Raw genomic sequence first — 14,125 nt, forward strand, 5'->3', positions numbered from 1 at the left:
CCACAGGTGCAGGCCACCTGGGCAGAGCTCATCAGCAGCCTCCTGAAGAAGGGTCTGCAAAGCTGGAGCTGCTGAGGACATCCTCAGGGAGGCTGGGAGAGAGGGGTGCCCTGAGCAGGGCCAGCTGCAGAAGGGGCAGGACAGGCCGGCAAGGCAGAGGGAGAGCACGGAGGTGTGCAGGACACCAGGTCCAGATGCGGGGTGGGGGGGGAGGGGGAGAGAGTGGCTGGGGCCTTGCCTGGGAGGAGCCAGGGGCACTGTTAAAAGTTTGGGGAGTGGGGAGAGGGCTGCAACTGCACCCAGCTGGTATTCACGAAGCACAGGGCCAAACGCACAGAATGTGATGAACTGGGCCAGGGCCCACACGTGCACCCCTATGTCCACAGCTGCACCAGCTCCAGCAGAAAGGCAAAGGCTCCAGCCAGTGTACCCCAGAGCTCGCTCTCCAGTACCAATAGGCAGGGGTAGTGGCTCAGGAAGTCCTGGCCACAGTGGTAGAGCCCAGGCCCCTGGCTCTAAAGGTGCTGCCTTGGCTGCCTCAAAGGCCAAGCACATAGAATGTGATGAGCTGGGCCAGGACAGATATGTGGTCCCCTTTGTTCACAGCTGTACCCACATACCGTGTCAGTGAAGAGGGGGGGGATTTTGTACCCAGTGTGTCATGACCCAGCCTGCAGAGGGCTGTCATGCAGAGGGATCCTGGAGGCAGCTGGAACAGGACACACTGATGAGGAAACGCGTGTGCCTGCAGCTCCGGGAGGCCTTTGAGAACATGGCTGTGTACTTCACGCGGGAGGAGTGGGAGCTGCTGGAGGATGCACAGAAGGGGCTTTACCAGGACCAGATGCTGAGCCCTCGTTTCCCTGGGTAAAGCTCTTTCCTGCTTCTCCCTGCAGCCATGTCAGTGCTGATGCTTAGTGTTTTTTTTCCCCTGCTTCTCCGCACCCTTGTCCTCGCAAACTTTTCCTGAGGGACTGATATTCACATCTTCCGCATGACTGTGCATGACCAGGCCTCTCTTGCGTTTCATACTGACACCTTTTGCTCCAGTTTTTCCGGCTGCCTTCACTGGAGTCTTACCTGTTCTGGTCACCCCTGATGCCCCCATATCCAGCTGTGTCTTGGCGAGGGACTCTCCCTTTTCCTGCTCAGATTGCTCTTGTCACTTTCAGTTCATTGGACAGAAGAATTAACTGGCAGCTGTTCCTCAGGAAATGGTTCTGATTTCCTCTTTATCCCACCTAGCAAATCCTGTCCCACTTGTCCAATGCTCTGAACGTGCTCAGTCAGTGCCATCTAGATCCCTTTCTCCTCCTCTCGTTATAACCCGGCACAAAGTAATGGAAATCTTATTGGCCTCCACTGCTACCGTCTCTGGGATTTGCATTTCCTTGACTCCATTTCTAGTAACCTACTTCCAAACTTACTTTGCCATGCACAGAAGTTGTCTCATCATCCTCCCGAAATCCCTCTGCATGCCAGACGCCTATCATGGTGATAAAAATGGGTGCACTCAGTGCAGGGCTGGTGAAAACCCACTATTGTTTCCAGAGGGTCTCTGATACAGGGGTTGTTGTGGCTTGTGGGCAGGGCATAGGGACTTACCTTCTACAAAGTCTCTTTGCTTTTCTAGTGCTTTCTTTTCCCTCCAGTTCCCCAGAAGTCCTTAACAAAGGGCTCCAAGGCTGCACTTTCACGTCCTGTAAAAGGTATCTCCTGCTTTCTGTTATCCATATCCAGGACTCCTGGGATCTTTGTTTCCAACCGTGCAGGATTTGCCAAGTGTCTGTGTGCTCATCTTCCCTTCTGGTTCGATCCTCATGCTGGATGGTATTATTGCTTTCATTTTCATTGCAATTCTTATAACATCTTCCCTTCCTCCGCCCTGTTGGGGAATGGCCCTCTCTCCCAAAGAGAAGTGTCATGGTCGGCCATCTGTTCCCTGCTGCCAGGCCTTGTTTCAAACCTTCCCAGAGAAGAAACTCACTTCCATCCCTTTTACCTGGAATGAAGCTTATGAGACGGATGTTATTACCAGTGTGTCCAGCCTCTCTTCATTTTGATGCCTTGTAAATAGCAAAACTTTGTCTTTCTGCTCTCTACCACATCACAGGTCATTGTACATCCACCCCCGTCCCTGGGGAACTCTGTCAGTCTCACACCCGTCTTATACCTCAGAGTGGTCAGTGCTTTGTTTCCTTGACCATCCCTCCACCACCTGGGTGACAAAGCCTGTTATCTATCATGGTAATCCCTGTGGTGCCTTCTCTTTCCTCCTCAGTGTGCACCCTTCCTTGCCCTTCAGAGCCCCAGTAGAATCCCTGAGTTCATTGGATCCATTCTCCAAATCTTAGTTGGTTATTTGCCATCCAATACTCAGTCACAGATGCTTTTTAACCACTACCCCAAACAGGGCATCTAGGTCCAACACCCGACTTAATCTGCTGCATCAAGCAAGGACAGGAGGAGCTTTGGGTCAGTGATAATGGGGACTGTGGGGACATCTGAAGGCTGAAGGAGCTGCTGGCAGGTGAGTTCCAGCTGTCCCCTCCCCTCACTCCCCTCTCAGAAACGCTCCATGCCCAGACTGACATGGGCTCTGGAACCTGCAGACCTGCCCTGAGGTGCACTTCCAGCACAGTGGGTCAAAGCTCCTTGTAACCATTATTGTAGAACAAAGGAGAGACTGGGGTTCTGCCTGGTGTTTCCTGGTCGAGTCAACCTGGAACCCGGGAGGTCTTGAATCCTGGTCTCATGTTGCATTGAATTTCTTGGTGGGCTGGGTGGGATCCACAAGCTTTCATGCTGTGGAGTGAAGTGAATCCCCCGTGACTCATGCCTTTGTGTTTCATCTCTGGGCCATAAGTGTCACACAGCTTGAGACTTGGCACAGAGTCTATGTGCAGGTTCATGCCGAAGGCTTGGTGCCGGTGCAGATTCCGGTGATGTGGAGGCCACCTGGGCCTCGTCAGCAGAGGAAAGCCCCATGGGCTTCTTCTCTGCCCCGATCTCCCTGGAAGCAGGTAGCAGGCACAGTCCTGTTCCTTGCAGGAGAGAGACCCACAGCTCTAAGTCCTCCTCTCCCAGAGTAGCTTTTGGAGGCAGGAGGGATGAACGACATGGGTTTTTCTACCCAGGAGAAGCAGCCGGTCCAGTGTAAAGCCGTGTTCCCCTGACACCTCTGACTGCTGGTGAGCCCCAGAAATCCACTGCGAGGCTGTCCACTCTGGTGTCAGATGCTGTTCTCAGGGCTGCCAGAGTTGACAGGCAAACATAGAGCAGTCTCACCAATGCTCTTTAGTTTCTGGAGCATGTTGGTCCATCTAGGTGAAGGGCTTGGCATCATCTTCCCCTGGAGCAGCCAGTGCTGTGCTCCAGAGCAGCCCTCAGAGAGCCTCCTTGATCCTTTACTTTGATTGGGCCACTGGTCTCCTGGTTCCATTAAAGCAGGAAGCCATTCAGGTCCTCTCCTAACACGTGTCCACATGAGTTTCTCCTGCCAGGGTCTGGGGGGGATGGGGCTGACTGCTGGGCCAGAAACCCTGAGAGTCTGGCTCTGACCTCCACCAAGCAGGGATCGTTAGCTCGGCACAGGGACGTGCCCCTCCTCACCCCCAGCGCTTGGGGGTTGGCAGGAAGAGCTTGTTCTCTTAAGGAAACACAAGGGCCAAGGTACAGTTGTGCTCACATGCTTGTTGTAGCAGAGGAACTAAAAGCATTTGGCCTGTGCCAACAGGCAGGGGCTAACCTGGAGTTTCTCTTCCCCATGCAGGAAGCGCCTGGATGCTGAGCAGAGCAGAGGGTCAGAGTCCTGTGGAGGGGCCTGCAAACCTGGAACTGCCCTGGATTTCACCAGGGAGTTTGGGTGAGACAGTCCCTGAGACATCAGAAGGACCATGGGTCCCAGAGCCAAGGGAGGCCCCAACAGCAGAGGGAGAATGTAGCAGGGAAGCAGGTGCCATCACCCGTTGGGCATGAGAATGCAGAAAGGACAGAAGCCAGAGACAGCTGTGGACACAGGGAAGGATTTGTGGAGCTGAAGAGCCACCAGGTAAAGTTCCGCTGTACAGAGACCCTGCATCCGAGCCGAGCCAGTGTGGAGGGCCTTGGAGGGAAGCAGGAGCTCCCTGCTAAGCCCAGGGGGAGAGCCCACCCCGCCCTGCATCCGGGAAAAGGAAGAAAAGGTGCCATGAGTCTGGCAAGAGCTTCACCCACTCCTCCAACCTGACCACACACCAGCGTATCTGCATAGGGGAGAACCCACATGAGTGCTCTGAGTGTGGGAAGAGCTTCAGCAGTTCCTCCTGTCTGGCCATACACCAGCGCATCCACACAGGTGAAAAGCCACATCAGTGCTTTGAGTGTGGAAAGAGCTTCACCACTTCCTACCAGTCTATTGAGCACCACCACAAGCACACAGGGGAGAAACCGTATCAGTGCTCTGCATGTGGAAAGAGTTTCAGCCATTCTTGCAGCCTGGCCAGACACCACTGGATCCACACATGGCAGAAGCCACATGAGTTTTCTCAGTGTGGGAAGAGCTTCAACACCTCTTTCTATTTGGCCATTCACCATCGCCTCCAGAGAGGGGAAAAGCCAAATCAGTGCTATGTGTGTGGGAAGAGGTTCACCAGTTCCTCCAACCTGGCCCAGCACCAGCACCAGCACATCCACACAGGAAAAAAGCCACATCAGTGCTCTGAGTGTGGGAAGAGCTTCACTGACTTCTCCACACTGGCCAGACACCAGCGTACTCACACCAGTGAGGGGCCATATTGGTGCCATGCTTGTGGGAAGAGCTTCGTTGATTCCTCCACACTGGCTGCGCATCAGTGCATCCACACGGGAGAAGCCATATCAGTGCTCTGAGTGTGGGAAGAGTTTCAGGAGTTCCTCCTATCTGGCCTTTCACTACCACATCCACACAGGAGAGAGGCCATATCAGTACTCTGAGTGTGGGAAGAGCTTCAGCCACTCCTCCCACCTGGTGGGACACAAGCATTTGCACACAGGGGAGAAGCCACATCAGTGCTCCGAGTGGGAAGAGCTTCAGCCAGTCCTCCAGCCTGGCTCAGCACCAGCGCATCCACATGAAAGACAGGCCACATCAGTGCTCTGAGTGTGGGAAGAGCTTCACCCAAGCCTCCTACCTGGACCACCATCAGCACATCCACACAGGGGAAAAGCCATATCAGTGCTCTGTGTGTGGGAAGAGATTCAGCCAGTTTTCCAGCCTGAGCAGACACCAGCGAATCCATAGAAAGGGGAAGCCATGTCAGTCCCTGCGTGTAGGAAGAGTTTCACCTGATCCTCCGGACTGATAATACACCAGTGCATCCTTACAGAGGAGAAACCACTTATAATTTCATAGTTGTTTAGGGGCTGGAAGGGACCTTACAGATCACTGGGTTCAGCCCTCCCACACTTGGGCAGAAGACTGCTGGCATCAGATGGACCAGAAAGATGGGCATCCAGATGTTTCTTGAAGATTGCCAGGTTGGACGACTATGACCTTGGGAGAGCCTGTTCCAAACCCTTCGAACTCAACTTGTTAAAAGTTTTCCCACTTCAATGCTCTGAGTGTGGGAAGAGATTCACTTGATCCTCCAGCCCGGCCAATCATCAGCATATCCACTCCGGTAAGAAGCCATGTCAGTGCTCTGAGTTTGAAAAGAGCTTCCATGGCTCATGTGCCCTAGCCAAACACCAGCACATCCACACCCAGGAACATCCGCAATTCTGCCAGCAGTACAGAGAGGGCTTGGGGATGCCTACTTGCTCAACTTCTGCCAGTGTCTGTCTTCAGGCAAGTAGCCGCCTGCTGCTGGAGTATCAGAAGAGTTCATGTAGCCTTCAGCCCTGGTAGTGCTGCTCAGGACCTAAAGGACCCAGTGGCTTGTCCCCAAGGTTTGATTGTGGGAAGGGGCTAAGAGGAAACACCTCCGGGAGAGGCCAGCCTATACGCTGGGGGAAACCTGTGAGGAGACTATCTTCTATCAGCCTTGGAGCCTGTGCTTTCTTTGTTCTCTAAAAGCATTTTGTACTCCCAGGAGAGAAGCAGCGCCTTCCCAATAGGGTGCCCTCCCTAGGACAGCTGGCTCCAAATGTCCCCAAGCCCTGTCCTTGGTGGCCTCCTATGCCCATTGGGGTCTGCAAGGAAGTGCTGCTGCCACCCACTGACCCCAACTTGTCATGTTTTGCTTCTCAGCCTCTCTCCAGAACTCTTCACCCCTGGGTGCCTGTTGCTCCTCTGCTTTCCTTCCCTTCATGGCACTCTCTGTAATGCAGTCTGTGGTCAGAAAGCGCCAGCACTGAACACTGTATCCCTGTGGCTGGCCTCTGGGCCCTCTCTGGAGCTGTGAGATGGGAATCGACCAGGACCCAGAGAGCTTTCCAGGGTAGATCTCCCCATTACTTCCCAGCCCCTTCCCTTTCTGAGGATTCACTGTGGTCCAGGCATTGTTGCCAAACCTCGGCCTCAGGAGTTGGTTGCACTCAAGGCCTCACTCCCATGTACTGCTGCGCAGCAGGGACTCTGCCCTTTGGAGTTTCATACTATTTCGTATACCACGTACTCCTGTCTTTTTTTTTTGCAAGCCAGAGTATAGAAAGAAAACATTTCTCCTCGGTCACGGCTGACTCTGTGACAGAGTAAGTCTTCCTGGTAATATAGTGTGTAAAAAAATCTCCCTCTCTCTCTGCCGCTCACTTGGGTCAGCCCAGGTGACCCCTCTCTCCTGCTTTTTTTCTTGCTTCAGGCTGGTCAGTCAGGTGACCTGGCCAGATAAAATTCGTAGGGGAAGGGGAGAACTCTCTCTTCCTTCCAGTGAGGACTTTGAAACCTTCAAGCAAAGACCCCAGATTTTCTGTAAGTAAAAGCCTGGAAGATAGCCAGGAGATAACCAGTCTATGCAGAATTCCTTTGTTTTAAAAGGTTCACTGAATCCAATCTTTGTATAGACTTGTGTAGCTTATGTTTGCTCAAAGTGTATTCTGACTTCCTTATACTACCCCTTGCCTTTCCTCCCTCTTACCAATAAAGGTGTCAGGTTACAGCTTGCCTCATTACTGTGGAGGGGAGAGAGAAGCTTTCTGCCCCTTTCCTTGGCCAGCGAATTTTGTCTTTATTCTCCTTCAGTATCTTGGGATGCTTCCATCACCCCTAAGTTTTGGAGGGTCGGTGTCCCCTGGCTGCACAAAGCCCTACCAGAGACCAGTACCCGAGTGGCGGCAGTCTTGCAATTGTTTCCAGGAAGTGGGATGGCCAGCTGTAGGCTCCCTGAGGGAGACTTCTGAAGTGGGGTTTTGCGCCTGGCACAGAAGCAGATGGCTGTGCATAGTAGCGCCCTCTACTGTGCACACCACATAGTGTCCAGGAAAAGTGTCCCTGTTTTTCTATCAGCTTCACTAAGTCTGTGTCCTGGGATATGCCCAAAAGCTTGCAAAGAACAATTTTTCCAACTACTTAGTTGGTCTCATAAATTTAAAGACATCACAGCTACCCAAAGAACCTGGTCTGCCTATGTCCTTAAACTAACATGGCTACAACCAACACCTCCACATATATAGATATGCATATGCACATAAATACACATATACACATGTGAACATATATACACATGCATCTAGTATTATACAAGCCTCTGTCTGTCTGTAATGCTTTATTTCCATGCTGACTGGTTGTCTCAGGGGCCAATCAGAGTGTTCCAAGAGGGTCTGGCCAGGAGGCAGCGTGCTGCCATGACAATGGGGAGGGAGGGGAGTGGTGCACAACGGTGGGGACAGAGTGGGGCAGGGGGTGGGCAGGCAGGGCCAGCACTGCTGGCCTCACCCCCTCCCCTGGCCCTGCTCCCTGGAGGCAGTGGCAACAGAGTGGATGGAGCAGGGGGGTGCTGGCCTGGACCCCCTCCCCGTCCCTCAGTCCACACCGGGGTGGGCAGTTATTTTGGGCAGAGGGCCACTTACTGAATTTTGGAAAGCCTCAGGCCCGCACTGTTCAACATCTTCATCAGTGACTTGGACGAGGGGGTAAAAAGCACCCTGTTCAAATTCGCAGATGACACTAAGATGTGGGGGGATGTGGGGATGCTGGAAGGGAGGAATAGGGTGCAATTGGACCTAGACAGGTTACAGGGGTGGGCAGATGAGAATAGGATGGGATTCAACACTGACAAGTGCAAGGTGCTGCACCTGGGGAGGAACAACTGGCACCATACCTACTGGCTGGGGAACTCCCTTCTCATCAGGGCAGAGGCGGAAAAGGATCTTGGAGTCATCATTGATGCCAAGATGAACATGGGCCAGCAGTGTGGGGATGCAGTCAGGAAGGCCAACCGCACCTTGTCATGCATCCACAGATGCATCTCAAGCAGGTCCAAGGAGGTGATCGTCCCCCTCTATGTGGCACTGGTCAGGCCGCAGCTGGAGTACTGCATCCAGTTCTGTGTGCTGCACTTCAGGAGGGATGTGGACAACATGGAGAGGGTCCAGAGGAGGCCACTTGCATGATCAGGGGGCAGCAGGGCAGGCCCTACGAGGAGAGGCTCAGGGACCTGAACCTGTTTAGCCTTCACAAGAGAAGGCTAAGGGGGATCTAGTGGCCTGTTACAGACTAGTCGGGACCAGCAGGCATTGTGGGAAGTCCCTGTTCCCCCGAACACTACTAGGAGTGACAAGGAATAACGGTCCCAAGCTGGCAGAGGGTAGATTTAGGCTAGATATCAGGAGGCGCGACTTCACGGTCAGGGCGGCTAGGATCTGGAGCCGACTTCCAAGAGAAGTGGTGCTGGCCCCTACCCTGGGGGTCTTTAAGAGGAGGCTAGATGTACACCTTGCTGGGGTTGTTTGACCCCAGTACTCTTTCCTGCCATGGCAGGGGGTCGGACGTGATGATCTGCTCAGGTCCCTTCTGACCCGACCAGCTATGAAACTATGAAGCCATTGAGGGCTGCATGACAGGCAGCCCAAGGCATATTAATATTAATTTTCTAACTTTTTAGGGGCCCTGTGGGCTGGATAGAATGGCCTAGTGGGCCACATTTTGCCCACCCCTGATCCACACTGTCATAGTGGCAACTTTCCCGCCATCCCGTAGCAGATCCTGAGTGGGGGGGCAGTAGGATAGCAGGGCTGTCATAGCAGCCCCTTCCTGGCCCTGCTCTGTGGAGGCAGAGGGGGATGAAGAGGGAGGGAAACGGGTCCATACCTGGCGGGGGGTGGGGAACAGGGCTAGATGAGAAGTAGGGGTGGGGCCAGATGTAGCCACCCTCCACCCCCATGACAGCAGGGACTGAGGGGCAAAACGGGGGCGGGGAGTGAGGCCTGGCCTCGCCCCACGCTACTCTGGCACATGGGCCCAGATGCGGGGGTTAAGGGGGTGCACAGGTCTGAAGGTGTGATTTTTGACAGGCAATTGGCTAGTATATACATATACGTATACAGCCACCTATATGCAACTAGATACAAGCACATATACACATATATTCTCTCACACACTCACATACACACAGGTACATAAAATGACACATACTGACAAAAATTCCTACTTACCTGTGCGGGCAAATTTCTTACAAGAAAACCACTCTTGCTTCAGTCTCCCGGTTCTAATTCTGAAAAGGAATGTACATAACACCTTTCACACATGAACTGACAAACTTAATTTAAGCAAGCTACTGGATACGAAAAGTCATGGACTGAAACTGGACATTGGATTTATGACTCATCATAACCTGCTTAGCATCTGACTTCCCATGTAATCTCTGTACTTATTATGAACTATATTCATATTCATTCCCCTACCCTGCCCTGCACCTGTCTCATACCCATCAACTACCTCAATTTACATTTTCACTGACTGGCCTCTGGCTGCTTTGCTGCTCCATCCAGGAAGAGCACAGACCAACTGCAGCCTCTTCTTCAGCCTGACGAAGGGTATTTGTCCTCAAAAGGTTGCAAAGAAGAAATGTTCCAACTATTTGACTTGGTTTAATAAAAGATAGATGTACCCAAGGAATCTTGTCTGCAAATACCCACATGCATGCATATATATACATATATGTGTATGTGTGTGTATATATATGTATGTATATATGTATGTGTGTGTGTGTGTGTGTGTGTATGTATACACACACACACACATACATATAATGAAAACCTAAGTCTGTCTGTCCATAATGATTTGCGCTCTGATTGGCTGTCTTGGCAGACAGAGTGCCCTACACAGACAGGGACGGACAGCAGAGCGCTGCCATGACTGGGGACTGAGAAGCCAGAGGGGAAGCAGCAGGGGGAGGTGGGGAGCAGCCCTGGCCCTGGCCTGAAGAGGCTGGGGAGGAAGGGGGGAAATACCTTGTCTCTGGTTCCAGCCCTGACCCTGACCCAAAGCAGCTGGGGGAATGGCCCTGGATGTGGACCCAGCCCGAAGCAGTCGGTGGGGAGCACCCCCTGCCCTGGCCCCCACCCCAGCCCGAAGTGGGGGTGAGGGATGGCCCCGGTGCTGGCCCTGGCCTGAAGCAGTTGGGGGGGAGGTGGGGGAACGCTGCAGGACTGGCCCTGGCCCTGGCCCCAGCTCCAACCCGAAGTGGTGGAGGGGGAGGTGGGAACTGGGCCTAGCCCTGGCCCTAAGAGGTGGGGGTGAGAGGCAGGGAATGGCTCAGACCTCAGCCCTGGCAGGGGGAGGAGGAGAAGAGCCCAGGCCCTAGCCCCAGATGGAGGCAGGGAGCAGCCCAGGCCCCAGCCCCAGCTGGGGGGAGGTGGGGAAAGGTCCCCGTCCCAGTCCCAGTCCCAGTCCCTGGGTGGAGGCAGGGGGGAAAGGGATGCAGGCCCCTGTCCCTGCCTGGGCCCCATCCTGGCCATTCTTGAGGGGCAATTGCTTAGTATATGCGTAAGGAGTTAGTCCTGCTCTTGGAACACTCTGATTGGTTGTCTTAGCAGCCAAACACAATGCTTACTGAACCAACCAATCAGAGTGCTTGCAGAGACAGACAGCTGGTCGAGGGTGCTGGGCTGAAACTCATTGAAGCCCTACTTCTCCCAGGCAAGAACCTGATCAAACACCGGCACTCATCCGACAAACACTCAGAAGCTTTACTGACTACAAAACCTCGACTAAGCACAAAGCAATTCATCAACTGCCAGAATACCAGTAGTCAACTCTCCTGGGACTGCCAGACTGTAAGCAGACAGTTACCAAAGACTAAGCACGTTAACGTGACTTTTCACCGCTTCACTGTCTGTCTAGAGCTGTCACGCAGGAGTTACTTCCCACAGCTGGCTGTCCTAGGAAAGCTTCCTGAGTTGCGCCGCCCCCACCCAGACTTGACCTCTTCCTCTGAAATCCAGACAGCAAACAGCAAACACTGACTTTCATTTGCTTAGGCTACTTAACCCTTTAGTGATGTCACCATCATCAATGCAGATTACAATATTGTGGCTTCAGGCCACAATCATTGCCAATTCTGAATCATCTTGACAAGGCTTTGGGGAGTTCAGTCAACTTGACATGGCCAAATTTAATATCCCTTGCAACACTGCGAGGTGGTCATGGGCTTGGATGTGTTGGGCCAGGGCAGACGTGTACCCCTATGTCCACAGCTGCACCCACATTCTGTGTCAGTGAATAAGGGGGGATTTTGCACCCAGTGTGTCATGACCCAGCCTGCAGACAGCTGTCACGCAGAGGGATCCTGGAGGCAGTGGGTACAGGAGACACTGATGGGGAAATGCTTGTGCCTGCAGCTCCGGGAGGCCTTTGAGGATGTGGCTATGTACTTCACGCAGGAGTACATGGGAGTGCCCCAGGAGTACATGGGAGTGAGGCCTTGAGTGCAACCAACTCCTGAGGCTGAGGTTTGGCAACAATGCCTGGACCACAGTGAATCCTCAGAAAGGGAAGGGGCTGGGAAGTAATGGGGAGATCTACCCTGGAAAGCTCTCTGGGCCCTGGTCGATTTCCATCTCACAGCTCCAGAGAGGGCCCAGAGGCCAGCCACAGGGATACAGTGTTCAGTGCTGGCGCTGGGAAGAGCTTTGTAAAAATAGTGATGATGCAAGGAACAAAAGGAATAAAGGCAAATTTGCTACACACTGTGGGGCCAAGAGGAAACTTCTCCCACCCCACTATGTTATTAGTGTGGAACTGAAATTCCTTCCTGACCCCACATTTGGCATTGGTCTGAACCTGAGCAGAAGGGCAAGACCCTCTAGCCAGAAACCTCCAGCCTTGGCCGCAGCCAACATCTTGTCCCACCCTGAGACTCTACTGTTTGCTGCTGTCAGACAGGCCACCAGGCTGGGCCTGCCCCATGAGGGCAGCTTGTATGATCCACAGGGGCTATTAGAAACAGGCTGCGGGATGAAAGGAATGGAAGGGGGGTTCATGGCATGTGCACCGAATCACCTTGGGTGAATACTCAGCTGGGGGTCCAGTGGCCTCCTTTGCCACCTCACTGGGGTCAAGCCCTGGATGGCAACCCATTGTGGGCTGGAGGCCCTGGCATTGGCTTTGCAGGGGTTGAGCTTTTCACAGCCCGGCTCTGTGGAGGAGTTGCTGGTTCCTTGAGGTCTCTTTCACACAGATGCTCAGGCATTTTTGTCGAAGATGGCTTAAAGGCTTTGGCTGAGGAGGGGGCAAACACGTTCAGCATCTTGCTGGCTTCAAGAGGAAGAGATGGATGGAAGGTCAGGGCCCCCAACAATCACCAAGCTCAGAGTTAGTCCATGCTTAGGGAGCTGCGGGCTCTGCCTATCATGCAGCTCAGCTTTGTGTCTGGCCACAGGCTCTCAGATTCAGCTCCTGTATGTTCTTGCATACAATATGCCCTGGAGTGTCACAGAGAAACCCTAGAGAAGTGGGGCCGGATGAGAGCTCCAGAGGTCCCATCTAGTCCAACCCCTGCCTGAAGCAGGATCAGCCCCTCTCCAAACTATCCTCTACACAGCTGTCATCAAACCTCTCAGTAAAATGGCTGTCATCTCTCATGAGATAAAAGACATCCTGCCCCAACCTACCATAGAGAAAGTCAGGGGACTGCAGAGGCCAATGTCCTGCTGCTGTGATAAGCTGTTAAAACATGAAGAGATCCCAGGTAGAGGTTATGCCCCTGTGACAGAGGAAGGCGATTTCCGGCCCCCCCCCCAAGTCCAGACTAGTTTGACCAGGGAGTGACGCTCCTTCCTGACCCCAAATCGGACATCAGTCTGACCCCGAGCAGAGTGAGAAAGATCAACCCCTCCCCCTCAGCGATCTTTGTTCTGGGTTAAGGACGCCGCTGGCACCATGGCCCCTCTGCTGAGGTCAGATGGCCATGAGCCTGATGGGAAGAGCAAGGCCTTCTAGCCAGGGACCCCGGGTGTGCAAGGACTAACATCAGGAGGCCCCAGTTCAGCTGCAGCCAAGGCCCTGGTGGCTGTGTACAGGACCGAAACGTTTAGCGGGGGGCACCTAAGCTGCTGTCGCCCCTATATCACCTGAGGGAATGTGGATTTACTCCCCTTGGGCCGTGCGGCCCAGCAGGAAGTGTGGGAACAGCCCTAGCCCTCAGCACTCCTCAGGGAAAGCGCGGGTTTACAGGGGGGTCAGGCTGCAACTTTGGTGCCTTTTTCCCGCCCCGCCCCCGCTGCGTGCGCATCCCGCCTCTAGGGCGTATGTGCAGGCCCTCGCTGGGCTGGACGCAGACAACAGCCGGCTCCGCATACGCATCATTACCAGAGAGGAAGGGTCAGTCCTCAAAGAGGTGACTCACTGCGTATGCGTCAGTTGCGGGGGAGGGGGCGTGTCTCAGAGGAAAGACTCATTGCGCATGCCCAAACCGGTAGGAACGGCCGCTGCTGCAGGGGAGCCACTGAGCAGGTGTCACGGGGCACAGGTGGGGAGAGAGTTCCGAGGAGGAACCAGTGCGTATGCTCCCGCCAGGAAGTGGCGCGGAGAGCAAAAGACTCACTGCATAGGCGCAGTCATGTTGGCTGCGGCCCTATTTTGCAGCCGTGCTGTTGCCTGGTGTTTTTGGGCTCTGTGGGAGTGTCCGTGTAGATTACGGATCCTACGTGGGCTGGCCCTATAGAGTGCATGGGCTTTTACAGCGCTTAGGTCAAAAGTCACTCTATTCAGTCATATCCAGACTTATTT

The 14,125-nt window shown here is 53.8% G+C and overlaps 1 protein-coding gene across 1 annotated transcript; it reads left to right on the forward strand.

The window, feature by feature from the left end:
* The first annotated feature begins 661 nt into the window (after window positions 1-661).
* LOC149861441 (uncharacterized) lies at window positions 662-7,067 on the forward strand. Its single transcript, XM_090053760.1, is given in 4 exon segments — window positions 662-857; window positions 2,937-3,023; window positions 4,136-4,847; window positions 4,849-7,067. Coding segments are annotated over 4 exon segments (1,266 nt in total). The 3' UTR covers window positions 5,120-7,067.
* Window positions 7,068-14,125: the final 7,058 nt, after the last annotated feature.

This window comes from Crocodylus siamensis, chromosome 6, assembly GCF_052110815.1.
Source record: "Crocodylus siamensis isolate JL-2025a chromosome 6, ASM5211081v1, whole genome shotgun sequence".
Taxonomy (NCBI): Eukaryota; Metazoa; Chordata; order Crocodylia; family Crocodylidae; genus Crocodylus; species Crocodylus siamensis.